General features: G+C 37.2%; 1 protein-coding gene across 3 annotated transcripts in view; it reads left to right on the top strand.

Moving 5' to 3' along the window:
• Nucleotides 1-12,757, top strand: part of phc2a (polyhomeotic homolog 2a (Drosophila)) — a 61,826-nt gene that overhangs the window by 26,975 nt on the left and 22,094 nt on the right. For 2 of the 3 annotated variants that reach the window (XM_056449008.1, XM_056449009.1), the window contains 4 exons: nucleotides 940-1,017; nucleotides 1,268-1,429; nucleotides 3,549-3,701; nucleotides 4,854-5,154. In XM_056449008.1, coding sequence (XP_056304983.1) covers nucleotides 940-1,017; nucleotides 1,268-1,429; nucleotides 3,549-3,701; nucleotides 4,854-5,154 — 694 coding nt within the window. The remainder of the gene's footprint in view (nucleotides 1-939; nucleotides 1,018-1,267; nucleotides 1,430-3,548; nucleotides 3,702-4,853; nucleotides 5,155-12,757) is intronic. The other variant, XM_056449010.1, reaches the window with a different exon arrangement.

The following is a 12,757-nucleotide window of genomic DNA, read 5'->3' as shown; positions in this document are numbered from 1 at the left end:
TGTAAAATCCTGTTCCAGCATTAGTTCATGACTAATTATCCTATCGGACAATTCTTAACTCACTATAAATAACCAGAGTTTTCTCATCTCAATATCTTCGTCTTGAAGAATGTCCCCCCCACTCCGCCACCCAACCATACTTCCCCTCCTTTCAAACAGGCGACACGGTGGCCAGTGATTACCACTGTTGCCTCACAGCAAGGATGCCCCTGGTTTAAATTCGCTTCCAAACCAGGCGACATTTCTGTGCGGAGTTTTGCTCGTTCTCCCCGTGCTCGCGTGGGTTTTCCCCGGGTCCTCCAGTTTCCTCCCACAGTTCAAAAACAAGCACCCTAAACAGTTAGTCCAAAATATTTTTAGCCAAGCTCTGAGTACACCTCTTCTCAGCATCCATATCTGACACTTAGCTACAATAAGCAAGGGGAGAGTCATCGAGATCTACCTGAGCTTAAACTCCCCTCTCGCCCTGCAACGGGAGGGAGCCCAGGGCTCGAGGATCTTATAAGCTCAGGGCTCTCTCCTGGGACAGCATGCCAAACAAGCTTTATTGTCAATCATCAGCTAAGCGTGAACTCTTGAAATTGACAGAAGGGTGAGTAAATTTTGATAAATCATGTATATTTTCTTTTTTTAAATAAGGTAAAAATCGCTTGACTAATAATCACGCTGTATATTGTCTTAAAAATATTAAACTAAAACTAACCAATTATTTTGCACACCCACAGAATTGTTAATGTGTTTCAGGGAGTACAGTAGAGCTTGTATTGAGGACTGCCAGGCTGTTCACACTGTGCTGTGGGAATGAGGGATCTGTTTCCTGCCGTTCTTTCTTTTGCTGTTGTTGTTATTGATTAATGAGTGCTGGGTTTGACTTGTAACCTATCTCTGTGTCTTTCTCTTTTTTACCATGTCTCTCTGGCATTCACACATTCCCCATAGGCTAGTATAGTGGCAGGAAGACAAAGCTGTAGCCAGCATGGCAGTACGTCCCAGCAAACTGTGGCCTCCCAAACCACTGTAAGTAATATTAAACCTGACATTGATAGCTCACTCAACAAGTCTCCAGTGCTGTAGGAAAGAAATGCCAGTGTGCTTTACTTATAGCCTACCACTTTGTTTTTACACGTGTGTATTTTGCAAGTTTCCTCAACTTGTGGCTAAAAGTGATGGTTCCTAATGCTTTAGTTAAGAATATTTATTATTTTGACAATGCAGTTTATATAATATAAAAAGCATATGTCACTAAGCTTTTTCCTTGTCGAAACAGATAAACCTGGCCACATCCCCAGCGGCAGCTCATTTGATCAGTCGAGCCCAGAGTGGGAGCTCTGTTCCTGTCTGCATTGGCCAACAGGCTGTGCTGCTGGGAAACTCCTCCACACCCACACTCACCGCCAGCCAAGCACAGATGTATTTACGAGCTCAAATGGTAAATCCTCTTAAACACACACACAAACACATTTGTGCTTTCTGAATAGACATACCATACACTTTAATTGTTTTACATGGTGCATATTATAATAAACACATACTAAAAACACTGTAAAAACTAACAGTGAAAATCACTAAATGATAACAGTTACTTTGACATAATGATAAAGAGTTATGGTAACTTATAAACTCAAACCGAATGAGTTATGAATTAACTAATTATATTTTTTTCTATTAACTTAACTCTAACCAAACCATTTGAGTAGCTATATAGATGTTTGAACTAAATTTGTTCTATTAACTGAACTCAACTTGATGATTGAACTTAAAACGTTTAAAAGTTATAAATACTCTAAATCTTTAATAATATCAACACAAATAATATATATGTTTATAAGTTTACAGTACTTTTGCCACAATTGGTTTCCTCAAACAGTTTCAGTTAACTTAACTTATTGGGTTTTCCAGTGTATAACCAATTTTATGTTTTGAAACAATTTGTGTTTTTTTTTGTTTTGTTTTGTTTTGTTTTGTTTTATTGTATTTGCACCAGTATGATGCCATTCCAAATGTCATTAAGAAAATAGTCAAATGAAAAGGAAAGGGAAAGGAAATAGTAAAAACAGTGATACCGAGGAAAAAACACTGGACAAAACAAAAATTACAAATAAAAATTTCCAGAAAAACAATTTAATTAGCAAAATGGAAATAATTGTGAACCAAGTTAAAGTACATTATAGTGCATGACAATAATACACTACAAATGTAAAAAGATATTTGATTGCATTTTTGAAAGGTTTAGTGCACATTCAACCACATTTTCGCAATCTCTGTTCAGATCTGTGAAAGTGACTTAAACACTTGACTATGCATGCTAGGGCAGTAGTATGAGCTGTCACCTTGTAAAGGAACACTACATGTCTCCACAAACATACAGTCCTGTAGTTCACCACTGTTGTCACATACTCATGCACATCTGTAGACTGAAAACATGCAGTAAGCATATGCATGATGTCTCCGTATTCAATAAATCACATTGGTAGTTTGCACTTAGAAGACGATGGTATCACTTTCAAAAATGTACACTTTGAAACCTGTTTTCAAATGTTTGTGCCTTCAGGTCACCAAAGTGAATAATAGGTTTTCCACTTTTAGTTGAAATACGTACTATGTGTATAACCCATTAATCACAGTATTATTTTTTGTTAGCTTGTTAATTCATTATGGTTAAATATGGCAACGTCTTCTCAAAGCAAAAGCTTTGTAGCAAAAAGTAGCAAAGTTATTTAGAAATTCATTTCTGCATTCAATTAATTGTGATTTTAAATATATATATATATATATATATATATATATATATATATATATATATATATATATATATATATATATATATATATATATATATATATAATATTTTATGGAGTTATAATAAAAAAAATTAAGAATTTTTTTATTAAAGTGCCCAAAAGGAGTTTTTCTCATAATTTTTCAGCATACGATGACGAACAGGTCTAAGCACATCATTTGTTTCCCAGAGAATTTGTGGATTGGGTCCATTTCAAATGCTCTATATACAAAAAGATCACTTTGGTAGTCTAATGCAGCACTCACAGTCAAATTCACTACAACTTGACTGTCTTTTCCAAAACCTCCCATGAATATATAGTATTTTTTTCTTGAAAATGGAAAACATAATTGCCATTTTACAGTGGCCTGCTTTGACCTCCTTTTAATTGTATGTGTGTGGGTGGGCGTATGAGTGTTTGTGTTTTGTTTTCATACTTACCATCCTACAACATCTTCTTTTCATTTGGCCTTGAATTTTAAACATGGCACAGCTGCAGTTCTTTCAAAAAACCCAATAGGAGTCATGATGGTGACCGAAATGTTTTCCCTGGCACATCAACTCCACTTTCTCTAATATAGTTTTTGGCTGGGAACTGATTAGCAGTAAATGAGCTTGAGTTTGAGATCTGCCAGAATTGACAATGCGGTCCTTTCAGCGCTGTAACAGCTGAAATGGCTCTGATGTCAAATCTGATAGCCTAGAATTTGTTATATAAATCTGACTCATACATTCAGATAAAGCAACCATTTTTGGGTGTGATTTCCAGGCACAGCAAACTAATCTTGTGCAAGTAGCAAGGAGCCTAGGACGAGCCGTTCCTTTGTCATCCCAACTTATATTTACACCAACTGCCTCAGTCACAGCAGTTCAACCGGAGGCTCCTGCACTCTCAATCAACACGCCACCAACCAGCGAACAGGTAACCTTCACTTTTAACCACATACAGTTAAAAATTATTAGACCTCTTGTATTTTTTTTTTTTTTTTTTATATTTCCCAAATGCTGTTTAACGGAGCAAGTATTTCCTATAATATTTTTTCTTATGGAGAAAATAATTTATGTTATTCTGGCTAAAATAAAAGGGGTTTTCATTTTTTTTTTAAATCATTTAAGGTCAATAATAATGGCTCTGTAACATGTTTAGAAATGTGTCGAAAAAAATCTTCTTTCCATTTTAAAGAAATTGGGAGAAAGACATATAGGGGGCTAATAATTCAGGAGGGCTAATAATTCTGACTGTGCATTAAAATCAAAAATTGATCAGACACCTTCAACATTTTCAGATTGTTGAAGGTAGTAAAATACATCAGGAACTCAGAGTTATTCTGTGTCAGTAAATATTCATCTTGGTATTATTAGATAACTGATAGATCCATTATAATGGATTACAATCAACCAAAATAATTCAGACAACTGTTAGTATGACAATCTTTACACAACTATTAATAGTCTGTTGCTTCCCCCTTAGCCTGAACGTCTTAAGATCTTATTAGTTTTTTTTATTTTGATATTTTAAAGCCACTGTGGGGTGTCACAGTGGCTCAGTGGTTAGCACGTTCGCCTCACAGCAAGAAGGTCGCTGGTTCGAGCTCCGCCTGGCCAGTTGGCGTTTCTGTGTAGAGTTTGCATGTTCTCCCCGTGTTCGCATGGGTTTCCTCTGGGTGCTCCGGTTTCCCTCACAGTCCAAAGACATGCGCTATAGGTACATTGGGTAAGCTAAATTGTCATGTGAGAGTGTATGGATGTTTCCCAGTACTGGGTTGCAGCTAGAAGGGCATCCCTTGTGTAAAACATATGTTGGATAAGTTGGTGGTTCATTCTGCTGTGGTAACCCCTGATGAATAAAGGTACTAAGCTGAAGGAAAATAAATGAATGAATGAATAAATCCACTGTATTTCTGCAAATTTATCCCAGTTTACACACTTATAAATTAACTATAATGTACTTAACCAACTAGTAAAAATTATGTCAAAAAATATATATATCTGGTGTCTGAATCATTTTTGGTTTGACCGAATGTCCTGTTTTTTGGATGTCACACAAAAATCAGTTCCATCATCCTGCTTTTAGGTGCAGAACTTGGCTCTTCGTGGCCAGCAGGGGGCGCTGACATCCACCATCTCTCAGTCTCAATTACAGAGCCTGAGTGTGAAACAGTCCCCTGTGGCATCTGTGACTGGCCAATCAGTGGCCCGACTGAAGAGTCCAGGAGCAGAGCCGAGCCCTCAGGGAACTGCTGCAAAGGCCAGCCCTGCAGAAACGTCTTCACAGACGTCGACAAAACACGAGAAAACCAGTGACCTCACAACAAGAGAGCTTAACGTGTGTCCCAGTGTGACCTCAGTGGCAGGACATCCTCTCATAAGCACAGGTAGCGCATGACTGTCTTTCCATATCCTCATCAGTGTTATAGGATAAAAGAAGATTTGGTTTTTTTTTTTTTGCTGAAAATGTGGTCCTTGGCAATAGTATCTGAATGCAAGCTGAGATTGCATGACTCAGAGATGCAATGTCAGGCACAATGCACTCAATGGAGCTAGTGACCTCACTGTGAGAGGTAAGGTTAGGGGTGGGGTTAGGGGAGGGCATTAAAAAGCATTGGATGCAGCTCAGATTGCATCTGCACCGAGTCTGCAGCCAGACCCCTCTTGTCCTGTGTTTCAAGCCAATGGCTACCAGCACTTTGAGAGTTATAAACCATATACAGGCAAAATAGAATTAATACCCATGACTCCTGATGATAGATTGAGGTTTTCTGAAGCTGAATTATCAGAATCCTTAAAACCCCAAGCCTTGGCAAATTGTTCTGAGCATGTTCAATAAAGTTGTCAACACTTTGGGTTAAGCGATCATTTTAAAGGTCCAGTGAAGTGCTTTGAAATGTGCATTTTTGTTCAATGTTTGACGTAATCTCAACTTAAACATAAAGAGACAATGGGACATAGACTCTCCACTTAAAAAAACAAAACAACTAATAGCGTTTTGTTTTATCACAGCTCTGCCAATACCAGTGGGTGAGAATAAGTGCATCAAAGGAAAAGCAAATTAAATTTTTCATGACCTTCACTCGCTAACTTCCCTCCATCTCGTTCACTTGGATATACATCAATGATTACGTTACACAAGTGTTCACTACTGGCAGAACATCTGAATGGGTTTAAATGGAATTCCCTAAACCCTTGAGCACTTGTACTGTAGGAACTACACTGTTGTGACATCAAAATTGGCATATAGATACTCGAGTGGACATACAGTTAAAGTCAGAATTATTAGCCCCCCTGAATTATTAGCCCCCCTGTTTTTTTCCCAATTTCTGATTAACAGAGCGATTTTTTTCAACACATTTCTAAATATAATAGTTTTAGTAACTCATCTCTAATAACTGATTTATTTTATCTTTGCCATGATGACAGTACATAATATTTTACTAGATATTTTTCAAGACAGCTTAGAGTGACATTTAAAGGCTTAACTAGGTTAATTAGGTTAACTAAGCATGTTTAGGTAATTAGGCAAGTTGTTGTATAATGATGGTTTGTTCTGTAGACTATCAAAAAAATATAGCTTAAAGGGGCTAATAATTATGACCTTAAAATGGGTTTTAAAAAATTAAAAACTGCTTTTATTCTAGCCGAAATAAAACAAACAAGACTTTCTCCAGAAGAAAAACTATTATCAGACATACTGTGAAAATTTCCTTGCTCTGTTAAACATCATTTGGAAAATATTTAAAAAGGAAAAAACAAATCAAAGGGGGGCTAATAATTCTGACTTCAGCTGTATGTATCTGACGCAAGGGAATCGAGGGATCAAGGGTATGTCCATGTAAACTTCATTTTTTCTTCATTTCAGAATTTGCTCACTTGATGAAGTGGAACACACTTTAAATGGCGGCAGGTACTCCTAAGAGCAGGGATCACCAAACTTGTTCCTGAAGGGCCGGTGTCCTGCAGATTTTAGCTCCAACCCTAATCAAACACACCTGAACAAGCTAATCAAGGTCTTACTAGGTATACTTGAAACAATCAGGCAGGTGTGTTGAGGCAAGTTGGAGCTAAATCCTGCAGGGACACCGGCCCTCCAGGACCGAGATTGGTGACCCCTGCCTTAGAGGAAACAAGTGAAGGGAAGTTTGCGAGTTAATGTCTAAAGGTGGACTGGAACGCAGCCTGAGAAGCGTCTTATAGGAGGCGGGTCATGTCAGATACTAAAGAAACTAAAGTATAAGGTGACGTGAAAATAAATAGTGGATCCATTTAGGCGGAAGTGACAAATTGCAAGCTTTGGATGTTTGTATCATGTTTATATCTTCTAAACGCAAATTTTGTGACTGTTTTGGAGCACACTAGATAATAGATATCCTTAAAACTTACATACTGATACTATCATCTAAAAAACTTTTCTTTAATTTCACAGGACCTTTAATTAAAACCGAACTATCAAAATGGTGGTACTTAAAAATAGTATTATATACTTGACATAATATAATAAAATATGAATGGCAGGTTCAGAATATCATCACGAACATGGGACAATTTGATAGGGTGTTTAGCGATTGTAAACAAAAATGCCTTTCTGCACATAATAAGCAGTTGCTTTATCTCGTGTTGTATCATGATGAGACAAATAAATGAGACTTCTGGGAGATTTATGATATCCAGACAGAAAGGCTAGCATGTTTATTTTTTTTCCCAGTTCTCAACAATGGAGGTCATATTGTCCAATAGGAGCACTTTCATACACCGCTTTCATACATGGCAAATCAAAAGAGAAGCTATGGTATTTTGTGCTGCTGGGTGCAATTATTCAATGGGGGAAAGGTTTGTGGAGCTATGCCAACAGTACTCATGCCTTTAATATGTTTCCTTGAGGTTCTAGTTTCTGGAAGTCGATTGCTAGTTCCACATCACACGCGTCATTAAAGACTGCAAACAATGGTTTGTCAGAAAGCAATGTATAGCCAGATATGTTTCTTGTTAATATCACAACAAAAATGTATAGGTCTAATTGACATAATCTTACAGTGATTCTTGTTACAAACTAAAAAATAACGTAGTCCGACACCCCCAGTGGTTCCAAACTGTCTGCTAAACACAAAAGAAGATATTTTGAAGAATTTTAGAGACTGGCAGCCATTGAATTTCATACTAGGATAAAAAAATACAATGGAAGTCAGTGGCTTTAAAATATTATTTTGTGTTCAACAGACAATAAAAGACCTCATAAAGGTTTGGAACATGTGAAGGCTGAACTATGCCTTTAAAACATGGAAGCAGTGAGGAGAGGATCCAGTGAAAGCTTGCCATCTCAATTGTCTCACTAATGGAGGAGTGAAAGTAGAAAGAAAAGCGAGAGACATCTGGCCTTGAGCAATAAAGTAGGTGTCAGGTTGCTGTGGCAGCAGTCTTGAGGAGTACACTGGGCGGCAGTGTTTTTCACGACACCACACCTGCTCTGTGTGTATTTGTGGCTGGTGGGATCTTCTATTTGTTTGAGCCCTCCAAAGCTGGGCCTCTCTGAAAGAGTATCCTTTATCACTGAGACAGATGCACAATCTTTTCGGTTCATAGATACAATTTTGGTCACATGCCAGTAAAGTGAGATGCTGGTAAAATGGCTCATAGTTTACACTCACTGGCCACTTTATTAGGTACAACCGTCCAACTGCTCACATGGCAGGAATTCCAGATATGAGCTGCATTTAAAAGCTGGAAAATGTATTCTGCAACGGATGCCATCTATGTTAGGGAGAAATCGAGGGCATGTCCAAATCATTTCCTGTCCTCCTAAAATACCTTGAGAATGTATCATTTGCTGCCTTTGATATCCTGTCAATTCCTGAGCGTTTAGCTAAAGAATAAAGCTAGCATTTGAAAGCTGCACTGGGTGGTCATTTTGTGTGTAAATGTTCATTCTGACCACATTTAATGTCCTTTCTGTCAATAATTTAGGATTGCAGTAATTACATTACACATATGTTGTTGTACATGCATTATGCTATAAATCACATCAATCAGTTTTGTGAGTTGCTTTCATGCACAAATGTTGCTTGACTCACTGCCTGATAAGGCAGCCAGTTGATAAGTAGACACAAGCATGGTCCAGATTACTGAAGTTCAAGCCAAGCATTAGAATGGGCAAGAAGGGTGATTTAAGTGACTTTAAATGTGGCATTGTTGTTGATTCCATATGGATTAGGCTTAGTATTTCAGAAACTCCTGATCATTTGCATCATCTTATACAGAGTTTGGCTTTTTGATTATGTCTTGTTCAAGCACATTATATCAGGCATTGTCTGATATCACTAATGTTGGCTTCTTTTTTTCAATTTGTGGGCATAGTTCAGTTTAAGATATTTATTTCTACATGCAAATGTTTCACTAGTTTTACATGTGGATTAACTATTGTTATCTAGCAATCACTTAAAGTTAACCATTAAATTTACTAGTAACTAATTATTATATAACGCTGTTAAATGTAATATTTTCTCAAATGTAAAAATAAATATATGAACAAAATAGCAAATTATAATAATGTCATTTTAGTATATATTGCCTTAACTATTGACTGAATTAATAGACTTTAGCTAGACTTTATATGCCTTGAAAGGGCACCTATTTTACCCCTTTTACAAGATGTAAGACTTTGGTGTCTCCGGAATGTGTCTGTAAAGTTTCAGCTCAAAATACCCATCAATAACATATATATTATTTAATGTACAATCTGCCTATTTTGGCTATGTAGCTGTTTTTGTAGCCTTTAAATCCAATTGAGCTGCTTCTCTCCCGCCCACCGCTCTGACGTGCGTTTCTGCTTCTCATGCATTACATTACGTCAGATAAACGGCAGTCAGTGATAGAGAAAGTCACGGATGAAGCTGAAATAAGGTCACTAGTCAAAAATACCAAGTAAGTTTTTTTGATATATTAGTGGTGGAGTCTATTCAAACCTTTCTGAAATGATGAGTCACACACAAATGCCGTTTGCAGTACACACACATATATGTATATGAGCAATATCACACGAGTAGCAGTGCGATATGGCTGTATATCAGCACTGGTGGGAGGAGTGCCTTAGCGTCCCACCAGTGCTGATTTACAGCCATATTGCACTGCTACGAGTGCGATATTGCGTTTATACAACAGTTCGACGGCATAATCTAAAGAGTCTAAAACCCTTTTGTAGGAACTACTTTCTTCCGCCATTTATTCACATCTGCAGCTGATGTCAGAACAGCAGAAGCCGCTGCTAATTCACCAACGTCACTTTACAGCTAGGATTCGAATGATTCTCTAGCGGGGATTTTGCTTACATTTTAAGATTATAAGGCTGAACGTTACATGAATTGCCATGTTATATGCAATGAGATATCGCCCTGCAGTATTAAAGTCTAAAGTATTTCTCTGCTACAATTGGGATATCACAATATTTAACCCTGAAAAAAGCAGCGCAATCACTACCTGATTACTGTTGTGTTTGCAATAAGAAAAAAACGCTAAACACATGCGGACATTTCTTCTTTCTTTCTTTCTGCCAACACAACACACATTCCTGATATGTGAGTCCTATCTCACACTCAATACACTACAATTATATGGTATAAATACAGCACTACAACATACAAAAGAGAGAGATCAACTTAAAATCTCACTTACCAGTTTAATAATGATTTGATCAGCTGTAGTTAGAAATTACGCTGTTTAATCTTCTAAGGGCTTATTATGCGGTCCTGCCGCCATCTTGTGGATAGGTAACGTCAACCGTCTTTGGCTAATGGTCTAAACAACCGCATTCTTGACAAAAAAAGCCTTAAAAGTACATAATGTTGTCCAAAAGCAGTATTCACATATATATATATATATATATTGTATATGCGCGTTTACTGACACCATGTGGCTGTGGTGATTATAGCGGTTAAGAATTACATAGCAATTTTACTGTCTTTATTACAAACATGCTCTGTTATAAAAATGCTTAAACCTATAAAATTTGTTATTGAGGTGCAGATGATCACAGAGAGTTGTAATATATGTTTTAATCCTAGTTTTTTTGCAAGAAAATATCTGTGGACATGTTATTATGGAGACATGGCACCTGCCAATCAATTCGGTGCACGTAGAAAACTACAATCCTACGTCACTTTATGGTGGGTCTCAAAATCACTGGGATTTGGATCCTATTTTAATGTCAGTAAATTTTTTTAAAGAAACTTGTGTTTATATCACTCCAACATGACAGTGGACACACTATACCTACACACAGGTCTGTTCAAACAGCTTACAAAAGTTGACTTTCATCATTAGTGCCCTTTAAGCAAAGTCTGACCAAACCTTATTCAGATTTTTTGTGCATAAAACACCAAACCTTTCTTGCTGAATCACAGGAAAACCATAACAATATTCACATGTGTTGTGGTCAACTGTGTCGTGGTAGCTGTTTATTGTGGCATATACAGAAAAACTTTGTACTGTATAAAAAATACTTAGAAATGTTCACAGAGCTTTAAAAATATTTAGCACATATAGTATATATTCACATAGTAGTGTATATAATGCATATATATAATCGTTTGTAAATTACAATATTTTGTAATATGCATTAAATTGCATTGTCCATAAAAGTAAGGAAAAGTGAGCCAAAAAGAAAAGCAGTGTAGTGGAAATGCAGTGTAGTGAGATTGAACGACCCCTAAGACAGTCTTTCGTTCAATTAAACCTTATTCATCCTTATATGATGTTTTTTTTACTCCTTGTTCTTCCATTTCTCTTCCATTAATCTCATGACACATCATTTGTTACAGTCGTATTAATAGCAACGAGGCACAGACAGTACAAGCCAATCCTTCAGTCGACTACTCCAATCCGATACAAATGGAAACCACAAGCGGGCTAATGTGTTATTTGTGGGTGTGGGTTTCAGTGCATGTGGTAAAGTCCAGACCATTTCCTGTCATGAAAGCTTGACAAAGAGTTCAAGCACCAATAATAGCACAGAACTGCTAAAGACGAAGCCAGAGAAACCACTGGATCAGTGAGAAGGGTCAGTACTTACTGGCAACACCACCATCAGTATATTTTGCTTAACACACGTGTTGCTTAACTGAGTTTCAAAAGACTACAAATAGAATTATGATAAGTGATTTCAGTTCTGTGCAAACATCTGTCCAGTTCCAGCAGATCCTAAAAGTAGCTCTGTTATTATGTTGGATCTTGGTGAATGTACTATAATTAGATGGGGAAAGTCGATGGAGAGACCAACTGGTAAATGTAAGTGGTGTGTTGAATGGCTTGCTGTCCCATTTTCCCATGTTGCCTTCATAAGGAATTCATTAGACTAGAAAAGCACATAGCCAGGAGCATGAAACTCAAAATATTTGGTCCACTACTGAGAGAACACTAAATAAGACCAGACCTTTCTTACACTGGCCACTGCTGAACTGAAGTGTTGGGCCTTCATAAGGTGTAATGAAGAATGTTTTGGAGAGCTTTTCCTTCAGTAAACAATAATGTTTGTACATGAACAGAGGAACTTCACCCCCTCCACTTCAGGTTTGAAATCAATAGTCGGTCTGAGAAAAAAAAAATGTAGGCATGTGCTAGACCTGGTTTCCTCAAATCTGACCTTAGAGGGTCGCTGCCCTGCAGAGCTAAGCTTCTACCCTAATCAAAGCCATCTGAACAAGCTAATCAAAGTCTTTAAAGTTACTAGAAAATTGCAAATAGGTGACATGGCCACTTCTGCAGCTTTTTTAGGAGGTTATGTAAAGTTCACAAAGAACACATAGAGCTGAAATATTTAACCAACAGAACACCAAAATTTATCACAAGGCAAATTCCTCTTTATAAACCCCCACCCTAAGCCCAATGCAAGAAACTGATATACTTGAACCCAAATGGTTGTCTTTAATGAACCATTGTAAACATGAGCATAGTTTTAGTAGAATTTGAAAGAAGACACTCTAAGCTTTAGTATCC

Source organism: Danio aesculapii, chromosome 23, assembly GCF_903798145.1.
Source record: "Danio aesculapii chromosome 23, fDanAes4.1, whole genome shotgun sequence".
Taxonomy (NCBI): domain Eukaryota; kingdom Metazoa; phylum Chordata; class Actinopteri; order Cypriniformes; family Danionidae; genus Danio; species Danio aesculapii.
Note: the sequence above shows the minus strand (reverse complement) of the source record. Positions and strands in the feature narration are given on the sequence as shown.